This window comes from Carassius gibelio, chromosome A2 (genome assembly GCF_023724105.1).
Source record: "Carassius gibelio isolate Cgi1373 ecotype wild population from Czech Republic chromosome A2, carGib1.2-hapl.c, whole genome shotgun sequence".
In the NCBI taxonomy this organism is placed as follows: Eukaryota; Metazoa; Chordata; class Actinopteri; order Cypriniformes; family Cyprinidae; genus Carassius; species Carassius gibelio.
The window spans coordinates 5369756-5388389 of NC_068372.1; the positions used below are offsets into that span (position 1 = coordinate 5369756).

An 18634-nucleotide genomic window follows, 5' to 3' on the forward strand; every position below is an offset into this window, starting at 1 on the left:
ATGAACATCTACACTAGTGCACTTGTTCATTAAAAAGTGCACAGAAAAATATTCCAGTGTGCAAATGGATCATTCAGTATGCTTTTCCGATGACGTGATAACAGATATCTTGCAATACATATGTGTGCTATCTGAGATTATATTCAATCAAAATATATAATATACATGTTTTTCTCATGCCTCTATACATCATTTGCAATTGGTCCAAAATGCGTCTGCTAGACTTTTGACAAGAATTAGGAAAAGAGAGCACATCATCCCTGTTCTTTTTTCCTTACATTGGTTACCATTTAAAAACAGGGTTGACTTTAAGGTTTTTAAGCTTTGCACGGGCTAACACCACAGTATACAGTATTGCTGATCTGCTTTAGCCACATGCTGTGTCAAGATCTCTCCAATCAATCAGGGGCTGGATGCAAGTGGTTCTTACTTCTAGACCAGCAATGTTTTGATGCTACTTACGAACCACTTTTCTTGTTTCGGAGCCGGTGCTTTGAATGTCAAAAGACAGAACATATTTGAGACTAGGCCCTGTCTCTGATCCAGCACTCAAACTGTTTTGGAGGAAAAAGGGGTAAGAGACAGAGCAGAACGAGATCAAAGTATACTTTGGATTTCAGATGTGTGCCTAAACACATAACTTTAGTAGCTTTAATAAGCATTAATCGTTCAAATAATACAGTTACTTTACGTTTGATTTATAAAAAATATTTCTAAGGCTATTATTTACCTGAATAGTACTGTTAAGACCTTAGCCTAGCATAGTTTTTTTTTCTTTAGGATTAAAATAATATAAACTATGTATATAAAAAAATAATAATAAATACAAAATAAAAACACATACACACACACACACACTAAAATGACTTCATACTGGTGCAATTACAGAGATTCAAGATTTGTATTCATCACATACATGATAATATAGAGCATATATAACCAGCAGTGAAATGTAAGTCAGGTCCGCTCCATGGACAGTGCAATTATTAGAGAATACAACACAGATAAAAAATATACATAAATATAGGTATAAAATAATGAAATAAGAATAGACAAAAATATAAGGATAAAAAAAGTATAATGTAGAATTAAATATAGAATAGAAAATAATGAAAGTGCACTGTAGTCTTAAAATATTAAGACACACAGGAATTTACAAGATCCCATGTGCAAATAGGTTGACATGGTCATTATGTCAATATGAGGCAGATAAGATTATGAATATCTTACTGATTAAGTGAATATTAAGTGGAGACATGTAGATATTAAGAGGCTAGTTTTGAGTTTAGGAGCATGATGGCCTGGGGGAAGAAACTCCTCCAAAGTCTTTCAGTTTTTACCATTAGGTTACAGAAGTGTTTACCAGATGGCAGCAAAGTGAAAAGATGGTTACTGGGGTGGATGGAGTCCTTGATGATTTTAACAGTTCTGCTTTTGCAGCGTTTGAGGTAAATGTCCTGCAGAGAGGCAAGAGCTGACCCTGAAATGCTCTCAGCTAAGCGCACAATTCTCTGCAGGGCTTTGGCTGGAGCTGTTCCCATTACACACTGAGTCAATACACTTCCATGACCCCGGAATATAAAGTTGTCAGGATTGCTGGTGAGACCCTGAATTTCCTCAGCTGTCGCAGATGGCACAGTCTTTACCTGGTTTTATTAACCTGTGTTTGAATATGGGTAGCCCAAGTCAGGTCCGCAGAGATGTTTACACCTAGGTAATTGAAGCTGCTCACCCTCTCCACAGGGGTCCCGCTGATCATAAGAGGAGTATAGGGCTACTGCGGTCTCTTCCTGTAGTCCAAAATCAGCTATTTAGTTTTGCTCACATTCAGAGAGAGACAGTAGTCCTTCCACCATGATATTAGTTTCTCTACCTCATCCAAGTATGCGGTATCATTGTTGTTGTGAATGAGGCCCAGAAACAAAGTATCGTCCACTAATTTGATTATAGATGTAGAGCTGTGGGAAGACACGCAGTCATGTGTGTAGATGGAGTAGATCAAGGGACTCAGGACACAGGTTCAGGGTGATGGAGTTGGAGGTGAACTGGCCTACTTTCACCACTTGAGGTCTACCAGTGAGGAAGTCTTGATTCCAGTTGCAGAGTGAAGAGTTTAGACCAAGGTCTATGAACTTAAAAGCCAGCTTTATGGGGACTGTAGTATTGAAAGCATTGTTTTGGACTGATTTTGTGGTTATGACCTCTTCCCTGTTTTTTGGATTTTGATTTGGATTAACCCATTAAAATACAGCGATTGGATCTCTCGTTTCCTGTGTGCATTCGTTACACCTGTAGCATGGGTTCTGAGTGGGCGGACCAGCGTGTCACCACCAAAGTTATTAGGGGTGGGTCCTGTCTGATCATGTTGTCATGTTGTTACAAACTCAAACAAAATGTGGATTTCAATCATGATCGTGTATCAAAAGGACATGATTGTTGCAAACTACCACATTAAAACATGAATAACAAAAAAAAAAATTCAATATTTTTGTACAAATACTATAAAAAATTGTTGTGGTCTAAATATTTAGCCTAAAAACCAACATTTGCACGATTGTGAGTGTGTGTTTGGACTTTCATAGTAAAGGACACACAACTATACTTATGATGCAAAATTGTGTGCAAATATGAAAACTACAATCTACAAAGCTACAAAGAGAGCTTTCCAATCATATAATTTGTCAAGTTTAGAGTAAGATATTATTGTTTTAAATATACAACGGCAAACGTCCCACCTTTTAAAGCGTTATAACTGGTGTCAAACTCCATCAGATTGAAGGAAAGGCAAAAATCTGAAGAAGAAAACAATCATGATTGCACAGCAGTCCAGTAGGTGGCGATATACATGCGTGTCGCCAATACATTTAAACTAACGAAAGACAAGGAGAACCGGAAGTAGATCGACTCCGAGGCAGACAAAGCGCTAGTAAACATGTCTCCTCCGTCTCACTTCGACTTCACTGAAGCCAGAGATACATTCACGGTAAATTATCATCACAACCGCTCACCCATACACGTGTCCGGCATTAACAGATGATTTCAAAGATGAAACTGTTGTGTTTCTGTCCCTTGGCAGCCAAGGCTCTTCTCCCAAGTCGTATTTACATATATAGACGTGTGTACAGTAATTTAGTGAATGCTTTCGATGGTGTTTGTGAAGGACATAATGTGGTACTGTGATGGAAATATCGTGATACTAAATGAAAACAATATTTATAATTTTCCCTGTGGTGTGATTACGTCTGGAAACCACGTGATCTCGTGCCGCTTTACTGTTTTTGTCTCAAATACCGTCTATAACAGCTTTACTCTAATTGTATTAAACGTACTTTCTTTTCCAGGCTGCCACTAAAAGTGCTGTGGATATCAGGAACTGTAAACCCCTGACCAGTGCTTTCAGCCATCTGCCTGGAAAGTAATAACTGCTCTTTATCAAGATTTTCATGGTCTTGTGTTCATTTGTAGGTTTATTTGCTTAAAGCATCGTAAGTTACACCATTGATCTGTGTGATATCTTGTGTTTCTCTACAGTGAAACTGAGAAGAAAGCCACTCTTGATCAAGCCCTGCGAGGAGTTCTCGAGGAGCAGATCGTGAGACACTGCTTCTGCTTTGTGTAGAATACTCCCATCATTTTGCAGATGAGTTATTGTGTATGATAACGGTTTGATTTGATTTTTCAGGTGAAGCAGAAAGCAAACGTTGAAGATTTCCTTTCTCTGATCTACATCAGTATAGACGGCGTGACTGAAGGCATGTGTACAGTACAAGTCTTTCACACAAATATGAACATATAAAACAAGGTTTTCCAATCATCATCTGTTTGTTCTGATGTGTTGGTTTCCCGCAGGCGTCTGCTCCGCCAGCACTCCTTTTCTTCTGCTGGGAGATGTTCTCGACTGTCTTCCTCTGGACCAGTGCGACAAAATCTTCTCCTTTGTTGAAGAAAATGTCTCTACGTGGAAATCTGTACGTATGGAACTTGTAGTTGGTAGTGCTTAGTTTTTGCAAGTAGATATGAATTGGATAAATATATAGGATCATAGGAATATAATCGTTCCTGACAATCCAAAGAACCGCTTGCATGGAAAATTATGAACTTTTGACATTTATACCATAAGAAATATGTAATTGCCACCAGCGGCTCAAATACTATATTTCTGCTGTTTGTTTCTGTTTCAATTTCTAGCTGTTGCTGAATGAAAAAACATAGTATTGCTATGCTACATGACCAAAATAACATGTGTTCACTGTAGATATAAAGAAATTATATTATTGTCTAGAAACTATGTAATATAATGCCACATTTAGTGGTTGAAGTTTTCATTAAGACCTACTTTAAGACAGTTTTTGAAAATTCCTAGACCGTTCAGGCAATCTTTTCCAAATTTATGATTAGTGTGGTCACTTTTTTTGTAAACTACAGCTATGGCCATACCAGTGACCCCTTAGTTGCTGTTTGCAGCTGTATTATTAATGTCTGCTCTTTTGTTTGTTTTTTACAGAGTACATTTTACTCTGCTGGTAAAAATTACTTGTTAAGAATGTGCAATGGTGAGTTTCAAGTTACATTTTTATTATTATTATTTTTTTACTCATATTGTATTTTTTTTAGGACAAATCCATCAGTTATATTTATACTACATCTTAAAATAGACCTTTATTCTTTAAAATAAAGTTGGCGGTTTTTATAATAAAAATGTATTTTGTAATCAAAACGTGTTTTTTTTTTTTTTTTAATGTTAGAATTATAGTTTCTGTTATGGTTTGTTGAAGTATAATCATTTAAATCAACTCATGAGTTCTGTCTGTATACCCAGCGCTAATACACACACATTCAGGTATATCTTCTTCGGTGGTATTTGTTGTGAATGTGCAGGAGAAGCCTAACATCATCTCTGTGTTTGTCTACAGATCTCCTCCGGAGACTCTCCAAGTCTCAGAACACAGTGTTTTGTGGACGAATCCAGCTGTTTCTAGCACGTCTCTTTCCTTTGTCTGAAAAATCAGGTATGCTTTTTTTACATTTCTTGGTTCTTTTGTTCAGTGGTGATTTTATGACTCAATGTTTTTCCCTTCTATTACAGGCCTGAACTTACAGAGTCAGTTCAACCTTGATAACATCACCGTGTTCAATAAGAATGAGCAGGAGAGCACACTCGGACTGCAGGTAAAGTCATGCTGACAGATGTTGGGTTTGATTTACTTTAGTCATGCGTTTTTAAAATAGACATGTTTATTTTTCTCCTGAAGCACACCGAGGTTAAAGAAGAGGGGATGGACGTGGAGGAGGGAGAGATGGGTGATGAAGATGCACCTGCTCCCTGGTAAACCATATTTGTATTTTCGCATCATGAAGCACATCATTTTTAATCATTAGTGTCTAATGCAGAGGGTTTTTTGTTTTGTAGCACCATTCCTATTGACTACAACTTGTACAGAAAATTCTGGACCCTGCAGGACTATTTCAGAAACCCTGTACAGTGCTACGACAAGTTCTCATGGATGACTTTCCTGAAGGTAGTGGATCATGCAGTTATCCGATGGTTTCATCCAAACAGAAGTCTTCCTCCAAGGCAGTCCTGTTTGATGTATTTGAAGTTAAATGTAAAACTTAAAACTGGTGATAGTTCATGAGTCAACCCTTTGAAGGTTTTGCACTTAAAACGGCTTCGTTGCCAGACCTCAGGTCGGTTATAACCAGAGATGCATGAGCATGCACAACCAAAATGAACAATGCTACCTAATGATGAGCTGAGAAGCGTTTGATCAAGCTTCCTATAAAAAGAAAAAGATTTAAGTACAGCCTAAGTTCGTTCTTGAATGTAGACAAAGTTTATGCAGATTTGTGGTTGTCCACAGTTTAAACGTGATGGACTACAGTATATCTGTGTGAACTAGAGAACAACTGTTTAAATCTCCCCTCGCTTGTGTCCTCTGTTCAGTACTCAGACGAGACGCTAGCTGTGTTCAAGAGCTTCAAGCTGGATGACATGCAGGCCTCAAAGAGAAAGCTGGAGGAGATGAGGACTGCTGCTGGAGACCACGTCTACTTTGCCAAGTTCCTCACCAGTGAGAAAGTGGGTTCTTCCAGTTTGTACCCTTCAATAAGAGAGTCCTGCGGTTAGAAATACACACATCACGTAACACAAAGCAAATCTGCCATCTTTCTGCAGTTGATGGACCTTCAGCTCAGTGACAGCAACTTCAGACGACACATCCTGCTCCAGTATCTCATCCTCTTCCAGTATCTCAAGGGCCAGGTCAAGTTCAAGAGGTCAGGAGACACAGCTAGCATCTTTAGCATCATTTCAGTCATAATTTAGACTTGCCAAGCTGGAAGGGTAACAGTAATGTACTCTTTTATTCTGCAATTTCTCTCTAACCGTCACAGCTCCAGCTGTGTTTTGAATGACGATCAATCTTTGTGGATTGAAGACACAACCAAACTAGTCTATCAGGTCTGTTTGAATCTTAAGAATCACTGATTTGAGGTGTGTGCTTCATATGCATTTATTACTGTTCACCTTCTTTTCATTTAAGTTAGTGAAAGAAACCCCTCCAGATGGAGACAAGTTTGCGTCTATGGTTGAGGTAAGTAGTGTACGCACACATGGATTGTAGTTGAACACGTATATTGCAGAGCTTCATCATTTGATAATTTTAACATATTCATTATATCTTCAACAGCACATCCTGAACACAGAAGAAAACTGGAACTCTTGGAAAAATGAAGGCTGTCCGAGCTTTGTGAAAGAAAGGTGTTGACATAAGTTTGCTTTAAAGCGTTTTGTAATACAGATGACTCTGAAGAAGCATGCATGATTTGGAGAAGACCAGACATATAAATGAGCCCGATCTGAATCCAGTTCTGAATGGATGTGTGACTTGTCTCTCAGACCAGCAGAAACCAAACCTATCCGTCCCAGCAGAAAGAGACCAGCACCAGAGGACTTTTTGGGGAAGGGCCCAGATCGCAAGATCCACATGGGAAAGTAAGATCGTAACTGATTGCTGTGTGACTTGTGTAAGTCTTCGATTCCGATCTTATTTTGCTGTTCTTGACCGTCAACAGTGAGGAGCTCACGAGGCTCTGGAATCTAAACCCGGACAACATGGAGGCCTGCAAGTCAGATAGCAGGTTTGTGTTTGGGAAACGCTTGCACACGGATGCTAATGCGAGAAATGTTGCATTAATACATGTCTCGATTAAAGGGAGTTCATGCCGTCACTGGAGGAGTTTTTTGTAGAAGCCATCGAGCAGGCAGATCCAACCAACATGGTGGAGGATGAGTACAAGTACGGAGATTTAAGTGTTTCCAGTCTGGTAAATGATCAGACTGTGCATCAGAGTAAATTAATTCTTTGTCGTCTTCCCTCAGAGTTGTGCGTAACTCAAACTACGGCTGGCGAGCCTTGCGACTGCTGTCCAGGAGGAGTCCGCACTTCTTCCAGCCCACCAACCAGCAGTTCAAGAGTCTGGCAGACTATCTGGAGAACATGGTCATCAAACTGGCCAAAGAGCTTCCTGTGAGCGGACATGAACTTTATTAACCACTAAAGAGTTTTCTAGACTGTAGATAACATTCAGACTTTTCAGTGGCTGATATAATCGCAGCTTATACAAGAGCCGTCAACAGATATTGGCACCCTTGGTAAACATGAACTGAACAGACCACGTTAAAAATCTTTTGGTCTTTCATTGAATATATTCACAAATATCTAATTATTAAAATAATGGATGTGTGTGTGTGTGTGTGTCTATATATATATATATATATATATATATATATATATATATATATATATATATATATATATATATATATATATATATAAAAATTATATATCTATGCATTCCAAAATTGACACTCCTCACCACACTCAAAAAAAAAAAAAAGAAAACTTCCAAAAGGTTCTTTTTTTTTTTTTTTTTTTTGGAATTTCATTTACAACCATTTTGGATTCAATTCTTAAAAAAAGGGATTTTTTTATATTTTATAATCTAAAGAAGCCTTTCCCACTCTGTGTAATGGAAAAGTTCCTTGGATGTCAATGGTTCTTCATGAAACCATAGACGCGAATGAAGTTTTTGTGTGTAATTTCATTTTAAAGGTTACATTTTTTTTAAAAGTCTGAATGGAGAAACAACAAACCAGTTTTTCATAATCCATTTTTGCTTACATTAGTGGAGGATGGTGTACAATATAATTTAAATGACAAAATTCACTCAAATATTCTGCTCACTATTTCACTCCAATATTCAATATTTTAAGTGATATTTTAAAATCCGAAAACTTAACTTCATCTTTGTTTCCCTTCCAACAGAAGGACCTTCCTTCTGAGGAGATAAAAACAGGAGAGGAGGATGATGATGAGAATGGAGATAACCTGTTAAAAGACAGCAATGACAGTGAGTGTTTTAATGAGAATCAATGGCCTGCCTGCTGGATTCTGTGCACACAGTGTTTTCTGGATCAGAACAGAAGTACGTTTGCATCAAAGTGGGGTCAGGTGCTAGAAAATGACTCGTGTTGCTCGCTTCGCTGTGTACTTTTGTTTTCGTTTCCAAAGCGTAGTCACAGAATGGCACGGCATCTATCTGCCGTGAATGTAGGATAAAAGGTTCAGGGACGATTCATTTTTGCAAGAGGTCAGCAGAGAAAATGTACAGCAGGCACGCCGAACATACTGCGACAGTTGCTAGTTGTTTTTTTTTTAGAGAGCTAGAGGAAGTAAGGGATTTAAACCAGTGTTTCCCTGCTTCTGTGGGACATCATGCTTTTTAGACATTGCCATACCCATCTTACATGCTATTGATTTTATTTGTGCCGGTCTTGAATTTGAATAGAGACCCTACAAGCATCACATCTTCAACTATGCTGTTTCAAAATCATTTGACAATGCATTCGTAAAAAACGGCATTTTATGACTAAATTCAAAATGATTGTCACTCAACAGTATTGTTTGATTTATGTTGCACTGAATCTAAAGGAATGAGTCTAGTATACAAAGTATCGTCTCGATATGCTAAAAAGTTGAGATACTGATCTGAGACCATTCATTCCATCTTCAAACAAAAAGTCACTTTTTTTTAAATGGAAAAACGATGTTATGCAATCAAATTGTTACTAGGCGTCAAGGTCATAGCATAAGCATAGTAGAAACTGTAAACCATTGGTGGCACTAGAGGGGTTAGGACGCTCCAGTTTTGCAATGTCCTATGACATTCTACAGTTCTATAGAAAGGTTACAAGGTCTTTGCCCTTTTGTAGCTCGACCCCTAATAAATCTCATGTTTCATAACTTTTTCCCAGGTCCCAGCATTCAGAGCAAGGCAGTGACCAACAGTCAGATGGATGAGATCGCGGCCAAGCTTGGGTCCAAGTGGAAGACGCTGGCTGACCACCTGGAGATGAGCGAGAAGGAGATCCGCATGATCGAGTCTGACAGCGAGGATGTAGAGCTGCAGGCCAAGATGCTGCTGGTGGCCTGGCAGGACCGAGAAGGCCCTCAAGCCACGATGGAGAGCCTGGTCTTGGCTCTGAACGCGGCCGGTTTCAGTAACGTCACAGAAGGTCTCAGCGAAACATGACTCCACATCGCATTGTTTTAAACTTCAACTGTACTTCAATGAAATGCATTCTCTTTAAATTTCTGAAATAAATGTTCATTTGAATCAGATAGTTTTTTTGTTTTTAAATACACACAAGAGTGTCAATGGCATGTTTATTTCACCGTTTCAGAAGAGCCAGTAGTCAATAACATATAACAGAGCTCAAGTTCTCTTACTCGGATTGTATTCGAGTATTTAAAGACAGATGAGTTTACAGTGACAAGCAGTAATCGAGCATAAAGACATCCTCTCAAAGTGCTTAGATATCAAATTCACACACGCGCACAACATAACATTGTAAACAATTTGCGTTTCTCACGAGATCCCAGAATCTTACGTCTTGATGCATTTGAACATTGAACATCTTTGTATATCAAGTCACTACTTCTCCCGCGGTGGGATACTGTCTATTGAGCATGAACGCCTTTTCACAAGGCTTAAAAAAATATTAAATGCATATAGAAAACATTTATAAAACCACTGCTCCAAATCCAAACAAGGATCGCGTCAACCAATCTATCATCCAAAAAAGGGATACAAAAAAAAAAAAACTTTAACATGCCGCTTGTGTGATGATGCATGAAGAGTTCAGGAAATATTAAGGTCATGTTTTTAAAGACACCAAAATTTATTTGCACATCTATACAGACAGTGCTCTGAAATGGCAATTGTGGTTCAAGTCTCCTGTGTGGACCGCGGTTACTCCAGTATCTCCAGACGCCGAGGGCCATACAGAAGGACGTATGCTATATGCCAATCACCACCACCAGACAGCTTCAAGATGTCCTCAGGGGTCACAACACTGACCTTATCGTCATCAAACTTCACCCATTCATCTGTCCAGAAGAGAGAGGAAGAAGTCAACATCAGCTAGAAAGTTAAAACACTCTACAGCAGGGGTGTCCCAAAAAAAACAACAACAAGTGGACGAGCTGAAAACATTTCAGACCATGTTTACACATGTAAGCTTTGTCCACTTGTGATTGGATCAACAAAAACAGAGCAGTGAGAGAGCCAAGGCCAGCTGAGCGCAGAATGCAAAAGTCACTAATTATGTATAATGACTTCCTTTTAAAAATAACATGACTGTAATACTAGTAATGTAACATTATAATTATGCTCGTAAAAATCCTAGAATACTCACCCAAGCATGCAACCACAATGCATTTACAGTTACAAAGGCAAAAAACTATGCATTCTACAAATGATGCATTTAAATGTTTGCTGTTATTTAAAGGGACGGTTCACCTTAAGTTGAAGGTCCCCATTGACTTTGAAAAACACTATGCAAGTCAATGGGGAACAGCAACTGAAGCTGAACTATCCCATGAACAGAGACACACTGACTATACTTGACCTTCTTTCCTTTTAACCCAGCTGACGTAGTGGCCAGATGAACTGGATCGGCCCTGATGCGTCAGAACCGCTTGCAGGTCGTAGTAGCCACTGTTGTTAGAGCCCAAGTCTACAGAGAAGAAAGAGTTCAAAGTTCATAAATCCAGCCGCAGGGTAAACTTTCAGAACCACGCTGAAATGAGAACTAACCTTCAGAAAAACAGAATGGTTCGTATTTTGTTTCCTTCGGAGCCCCAACCTTCAGATTCTCCTGTAAAATGAGACATAAAATATCACAGGCGGGATTTCGACATGCGTGAAGCGTTCAGTTTGACATCACAGGACACTTGCTTTGGGCTGCTGCTGCTGCTGCTGCATCTCCAGCTTCTTGTCTTCAACCACCTTGAACTTTGACCTCACAGAAACCATCTTCTCCTGCAGTTCAGCAGTGCACAGCTCATAGACGTCCAGCATAAGAGGAAATTTGACATCCTAAATGCAGCAAAATTAAAATGCACACAAAACAACAAATCAATAAAACAAATAGCACTTTATATGTCGACTCACTCAGAGCATGCGACCTACCTTGAGGACTTTGGCATTCACTGACTCTTTCTCTTTGTAAAAGAACCGGACCATCTGAACCGTGAGGTATGCCGGGAGACGGCTGATTTTGGACTGAAATGCGGTAACACAACAAGTGACTCTTCATTTCATAAGAGAAAACACTTTAACAAAAGAGCATTTCTTCAAAGACGCCACAAAAGTCAGAAGATAAAGCGTACCGATTTGATATAGAGGGCGTTTCTTTTCAAGGATGGGGAGAACTTTGTAATGTCCTCCTGTAGCCTCTAGACACAAGGAGGAAAAGATAAAGATGAACAGGGGCTGTGAGCACTGGTGGTGCGTCTAACTGTGTGTACGGGACGTCCCACTCACCAGTCGGAGTCCAGTGGCGAGATATTTGACTTCCTGATTGATGAAGCAGCTCAGCTGCAGCTGGCTCTCTGTGCCTTTAGTCGGATCCTCATCCTCTGACTCAGTGCACTTCATACTGGACACATGCAGGTTAAGGACCTTCAAATATCACATCAAAACTCTGCTTCAACTGCATGAAGTATTGCAAACCTCTCACACAGCGCAGTGCATCCAATCCAAAAGAGAAAAGCACTGTAGATCTTAACGGGTCATATCCTGTGACAACTATGATTTAATGCACCACATCTCACTTACTGGAAGAGCAAAATATCACTTTAGGATAACTTTAACAAGTAAACGTTAAAGAAACGGTGCGATGCAGCTTATAAAGTAGCAAGACAGCACTCAGAAGTACTATCTGAGAGAGCACACGCTGGTAAAGATGTGCACAATAAAGGATACGTAGTTTCAAATTCAACACCAAAATACTGATCGATGAAATTCTTCTTTTTTGCGGCGGCAGCGGCTCCACTATCACTGTCAGTCTGTTAATCACATCAAAAACACACAGAAGAAAATTACAAATATTTATTAAAACAAAACACATTTTGTAGTTTTCAAAAAAATATGATTAATAGATTAAATTATGTTTCTATGGAAGCCCATTTCCGCCACTAAATAATTTTTACTTACGACTTTCTTTTTTTCCCTCAGAATTCTGTGATATAAACTCGCAATTCTGTTCATTTTTTTAGATACTTTATATCTCACAATTCTCACTTTAAATCTCACACTTGCACATTTTTTGTGAGACAAATGATGCAATAACCTTTTTTTTCTTTTTCTTTTTTTTTTTTATCCAGTGTCTGCGACGGGCTTCCATATGTTTTTCTCTGTAATTAAATAGTTATGAAACAGAATATATAATATGCTCAGCTTGCCTCCATTGGGGTTTCTGGTTCTTGAGGCTCTAATTTCTGCTGAAGGACCCGCATGATCTGAAGCCAGCACTCGTTGGCATCCTGGGTAAATGAGAGAGAGAAACACATTGAATAACTTTCCATTTTAACAGAAGATATTCAGATTAAATGTGCTCCAGCTCAAATGAAATGTGACCTGCTGGAGGTACTGGCCCTGGTCTCCTTTTTCGGCGAACTGTGGGAAGGCCAAGTGCAGGAACTGCAGCAGGATGATGGGAGGAATGCTTGACGAGGTCTTATCCATGGACTCGTACAAATCACGCATAGCTAAGTGAAGAATTGACTCGATCAAACATGTGCTAAACGTTCAGATTGTGTAACCTGAAGAGACAGTGAAAGTGTGTCACCTGCTGTGATGTACTGAGAAGGTGCATTGGCTCCAGAAGACCGCAAGGCACCAGAATACCTACAGATGGAGGAAAACGATCACTAAAACACATTGATGCATTATGCAAAATAAACTTAATATGAAGGATATGCCTAAACTGTACCTCCTGAGAGCGTCTTTGAGCTCAGGCACAGAGCGGAGACACTGCACGGTTGCGTTCATGTAGCATGTGTTGCCCAGATTTGTCAATCCACACGGCAACTCCATCTGAACGGGACGGAGATTACAGAGACAAGTTGTTTTCTTGTTTCTAGCAGATTATTTGGATCCGTATTCTGTTGTCTGAAAACTCACCGCAGATGCCAGCTGCTCCTCCGTCATGTCCTCCACAAACATGGGCCGCACTACAGGCTCTTCAGGAAGAGCATCCGCAGAGCCCATCATCAGGAGAGTCATCCCCTGCATCCAGCACATTCACAGTCAACATGAAACAGCACTTGCAACCCACTCGTGTTTAATACTGTGATGCATCACTCAAGCAGGAAAATGGGCCGGATTATGAAAAATGTGTGTTCAGAAACAGAATAGAGGCAGTTGGATTGAAACTTATTTTTAAGGAGTTTTTTGTCTAGGACTTGGAGACTGAAGTTCACAGTGCAAGTCTTTCAAAGTGTACTACACTGGCGGTGAATCTAGATGGATATCACTATTTAGTGAACACTGAGCACTCAATTCAATGAACGTGTTGAGTGTTTCAATGCATGTTGTGTCAAAGTTTTTTAAAAGTTTGTATTGCAGCTTTCCAGAGTCTATTTGTTGGTTATATTATTTTATTGGGTTTTTTGCTTGAGTTTTGGTTTTCTTTTGTTTGTTTTGGTGTATTTTCTAGTCTGGAATTTCTACTTAATACATATGAAAATCTTCTTTAAATGCATATACTGTGCCTATTTACTCTTGTTGAGTGAAGCACTGAGTGGTGTACTTCAGTGCAAAGCTTTTCTTTCTTGAGTTGTGGCGATAAGTATTTACCGTATTTTTCGGACTATAAGTCGCACCTGAGTATAAGTCACATTAGTCCAAATGAGGAAAAAAACATAAGTCGCACTGGACTATAAGTCGCATTTATTTAGAACCAAGAGAAAATATTACCGTCTACAGCCACGAGAGGGCGCTCTATATTTTTAGTGTAGACTACAGGAGTACTGAGCAGCATAGAGCGCCCTCTGGTGGCTGGAGACGGTAATGTTTTCTATTGGTTCATTTCTCTTGGTTCATGTCAAATTAATTTTGATAAATAAGTCGCACCTGATTATAAGTCACAGGACCAGCCAAACTATGAAAAAAAAGTGCGACTTATAGTCCGGAAAATACGGTAGCTCCCACTTTATATTCAGCATCCTTAGATATAGTGAACAGTTTGGTACTGTGTGTTCATGTTGAATGTGTATAATAAGGCCAGGAACAAGTATTAATTTTATGGTGCACTATTGGATAACCCTACTTGGATCATATCTTTAAATGTTTAAGCAATAACTGCTGAATTCTGATTCCGAAACAAAACTTCCTTTTTAGAACTTTAGATGTTTACAGTCATAAATAGAATCTTGGATCTTAGATTCAGCAACATACTTACATTTTTCAACTTGATGTTGCCCCACTCGTCATCCTGGCGAACAAAAGTCAAGTCAGTCAAATAGAGTAGAGCTAAAGACACATGTTCTCAATAACAGCTGACAGCTGGAGTACCTTCAGCGTTCCTCCTTTCACCATGACTTTCTGTCTCTCTGGCTGAACCCCTGTAAGAGCGAAGAGCTGGGCTTTGAAGACCATGGGAGGCTCCTCTGTGTTCAGCTCCACCGCATCAAACTTCTCCTTCCCCCATTTCACATTCACTAAGATGGCAAAAACACATGAGAAAATGGGAAAAGGCTCCAAAACGTGTGCTAAAGCCAACACTTTAAAAGTGCCAGCTCAAACAAAAGTGAAAATTCAATGATCTTCCACTCAAAATTGAGATTTTTTTTGTTTTGTTTGGGTGGGAAACCAATATTACTAGCATAATGAAATGCACATCTGCACTTCAACTTTTGTGCATTATTATGTCATGTGGGATTCACCAAAACTTGCAAGCCAGGCAAAAAAGAAAAGAAAAGAAAAATGAACTTTTATGCAGTTCTCTACATTAAATTAACATAGACTTTAAACAGTGCACAAGTTGATTACTTCTAAAGGCATTTCCTCCAATTTTTGCCATTTTTTTTAAAATAAGCAGCTTTAACATTTTGCAAAACATCTCCTTTTGTGTTCTAAGGATTAATGGAGACTGTGGAATAAAATTAGCGAGAGTAAATGATGGCAAAAGTGACATTTTGGGGTGAACTGTTCCTTTAAAACGTTGTTTGGAAACCCATTAACACAATTAATCAATCTAGCCCACACTCAAGACAAACTAACCACATAAGAGACTTAAGTTTCCCTACAAAAATGACACGAATAAATATAACTTTAACAGATCCGTCTGTAGATATACTATAAATTGAACGAGTAATGTGTCGTGTAGTTCAATCCACTACCAGGCGTGATGAATCGAGTTCTAGAGTCAATTCTGCATAATTTTGGACGTAAAGTCTGTATACAGTACAAGATTCAATAAAACGGTCTGTCGATTGAAAAGTGATAACGTTATAAGTTTAAAAGGCATTTTAATAAAGTGTAAGCCGCGTAGCCGGTGTGATAACAACATGCTGCATCACTCATATAATGCTTTATATAACAAACAATAAACATACATATAAAATAGACATTTCTCTTATATAAAAGCACACCAGCAGGTGTTCTTGTTAAGCTTCTCCCTGTTTTAAAACAGAAACTATCACTTGAGGCCTGAAGCTAATGTTTAATGCTAACGGCGCTGCTTCTTTTCACCCATCTCTTGTCGTTTAAAAACCAACTATGGTTTATGTAAAACAATTTTGTAAACAGACCTGTAAATACGGGCATCTTTCTCTTGTCTTGTCTTGTATTCAGCTCGACTCCAAAGGCCGGGTTTAAGTCGGGGTGCAGAAGATTTGAGCGTCTCGGAACTTCATTCAAACAGCAGCCCACGATGACGCTGCAACTGCGCGAGACGCGATCGATGAGCTCCGCGAGCGACTGAGCAGACTTCATCAGGAATCACATGGCGAAGTTTGGGGTTATGAATATTAATAATAAGCTCTCGAAGACGGTGCTTGGTGCACGCTGAAGGCCTTAATCACGAATATTAATTGCATAATGTTGACTCTGCTTGCTTACCTTCCAGTGGCAAAGACTATATTGAAAACCAAGCCATTTAATAATGCTACTATGCCCCCATGAAGGATAGGATTATCATTTTTACATTATATTTTGATGGTATATTAGCACCATTTGTTGTTTTCTCGTGGCATAAGATAAAGTGTTTGGACCCAGAAGTTGAGCCTAAGACCAGCTAAAACCTGCTACTTAAACCAGTTAAGACCAACTTTGGCAGGTTTTAGTTATTTTCTCAGGAGAGATATTTTTAGGCTTTATTTTTTAAAGAACAGTTACTGTTATTTTGAATTTGATATGATTACATGTAGTACATTTGACATTGAACACCCATTATCTGTGACTTAAAGTACAAAATAAACATAAGGGAAATATCACATAATAAAGTCAAATGAACCCTTTGGGTTATATCTGACATCGGTTAAAAATGAATGTCAATACGCACTGTTTTATTCCATTTGTTAATCTTGGTTCGTGACGAATCCTGGAAGCACCAATTACACCACATCTGTCGGTTGACAGACCAATCATGACAGTGATGAGGGAGTCCCACCTCCCCAATATATACCACTACATAATAGTCATACAGTAAAAGAAATGGACACAGTCAGTGACCCCATTGGAACTCAATTGAGACAAGTGAAGCCCGTTTTTAGCTGTCTTTAGCACTTCCGTTTCTGACGCGCAGACTCAAACGAAGCTTGATGACGTCAGCAACCTGTCTGACAGATGTAAATCTTCTATTAGCTGTGCGTGCAAACTGCCATCGTTAATCTTGCAGAGACGGCGAGCTTGAGCGGGGAGTTCTTTGTCGTGAGTGAGCAGAAGTAAGTATTCGGATTAATTATTTTGTATAGTATTTTAAAATGTAACGCCAGTACGCCATATTAAGTTAATTGCCTGCGAGCTTCTCCTCCTGTCTGTACGGTAATGCGACAGAGAGTCCAGTGGTTATGACACAATCGTTAGCCTATTTTTACAAAAAACTGTTTCTACAGGGCCATAATGTAACATAGAAGGTAATGGAGCCCTTTATACATCGTCGTGTATCTTTGGAAATAAATAATGGACAACTGGAGTTTTTAAACACCTCAGATGTAAAGTTATTCGCTGTCAAAGTGACGGCAAAATGAATGGGAGGTCAATGGGATGCTAACGCAAGTGAAGTTCTGCTACAAGATGGCGGCACCCGGCCGACAAAAAACATATGTGCAAACTCTAATGAAGCAGAGATCAGTAGTTCCTCACTTTCCGCGCTGACGCCGAGTTCGTTTGCTTGCTTCAGTGAAAGTATAACATGCATAGCGTTTTCGACTCGTTCATTACACGTCACGTGCTGATGTCACGTGTGGTTACGGGATCTTCACGGGTTGTGTGTGAAAGCACGCACATATACCGGGTCATCACTAGCAGTGTGAAAGTGCAAAATCTAGCGACCCGGTAACAATTGCAGGAACACTTTACCTGTGTATCTGCCGGAATGGCTGCTTTTTGGATGGGAAAATACTCTCTGTTAAAGTGAATATTTTATTTCTGCTGTTTTTTATTTAGCAGTGGGGACCAAGGCAGGTTCTCTTTTTCTTTATTGAGCGGTTACAGCATTTTCTCTTAATATTCCCTCACGTAATAAGTGGTGTACGGATCGTTATGATCCGGAGCATTTACAGGAATAATTTGCGGTAAGACCCGTTATCGAGAGGCACATTGTGGTGATTTTGTTAATCTCTTGGTGTTCGCATCTCTGTTATGGCAACTGCGAGACCACCCAGCAGCACAGCGAAAGGGAATGATTCCTCTCGTCCATGCGCATGCAGGTCGTTTATTTCATCTAATGACTCTCACCTTCTGTGCATAGCGTGTTTGGGAGTTAGACATGCAAAGGCTGCACTCACTAATCCAGAGTGCTGCCCGCACTGCTCTCAGTTCCCGTTAAGGGTTTTGAAGTGCAGAGTAAGAGTCGTGGCAGCGAATAAAGGGGACTCGAGTTTTTACGCACCTCCCGCGGAAATTAACGAGGTTGCTCCACAGGCTCAGTACAGATGGGGAGACTTAATGGACGAGATATCTCCGGAACTTCCTATCCTCTTTGAATCACACCCTTTGGCAGGGGACAAAGAGGAGGAGGATGAAGTGATGAAATGATTGCCCGTCTCTTAGAGGAGGATTT

At 39.5% G+C, this 18634-nt stretch overlaps 2 protein-coding genes across 2 annotated transcripts; one reads left to right on the forward strand and one right to left on the reverse strand.

Annotated features, from left to right (window-relative positions):
- The first annotated feature begins 2853 nt into the window (after window positions 1-2853).
- On the forward strand, window positions 2854-9678 carry LOC128024754 (THO complex subunit 1). Its single transcript, XM_052610741.1, has 21 exons — window positions 2854-2983; window positions 3342-3415; window positions 3532-3592; window positions 3683-3752; window positions 3850-3968; window positions 4505-4553; window positions 4914-5009; window positions 5087-5169; window positions 5253-5326; window positions 5411-5519; window positions 5945-6079; window positions 6176-6276; window positions 6394-6460; window positions 6543-6593; window positions 6690-6760; window positions 6899-6994; window positions 7075-7140; window positions 7215-7298; window positions 7382-7529; window positions 8328-8412; window positions 9317-9678. The coding sequence occupies exons 1-21, from the start codon at window positions 2933-2935 to the stop codon at window positions 9592-9594; spliced, it is 1968 nt and encodes a 655-aa protein (XP_052466701.1). The 5' UTR covers window positions 2854-2932; the 3' UTR covers window positions 9595-9678.
- Window positions 9679-9714: 36 nt separating this feature from the next.
- Window positions 9715-16340, reverse strand: usp14 (ubiquitin specific peptidase 14 (tRNA-guanine transglycosylase)). The gene is made up of 16 exons (XM_052610742.1): window positions 16161-16340; window positions 14923-15068; window positions 14810-14842; window positions 13531-13635; window positions 13340-13443; window positions 13196-13254; window positions 12985-13115; window positions 12810-12890; window positions 12331-12413; window positions 11890-12004; window positions 11736-11801; window positions 11536-11628; window positions 11302-11442; window positions 11161-11221; window positions 10973-11080; window positions 9715-10451 (listed from the first exon to the last, which is right to left on the reverse strand). The coding sequence occupies exons 1-16, from the start codon at window positions 16174-16176 to the stop codon at window positions 10315-10317; spliced, it is 1479 nt and encodes a 492-aa protein (XP_052466702.1). The 5' UTR covers window positions 16177-16340; the 3' UTR covers window positions 9715-10314.
- Between the last annotated feature and the right edge of the window lie 2294 nt (window positions 16341-18634).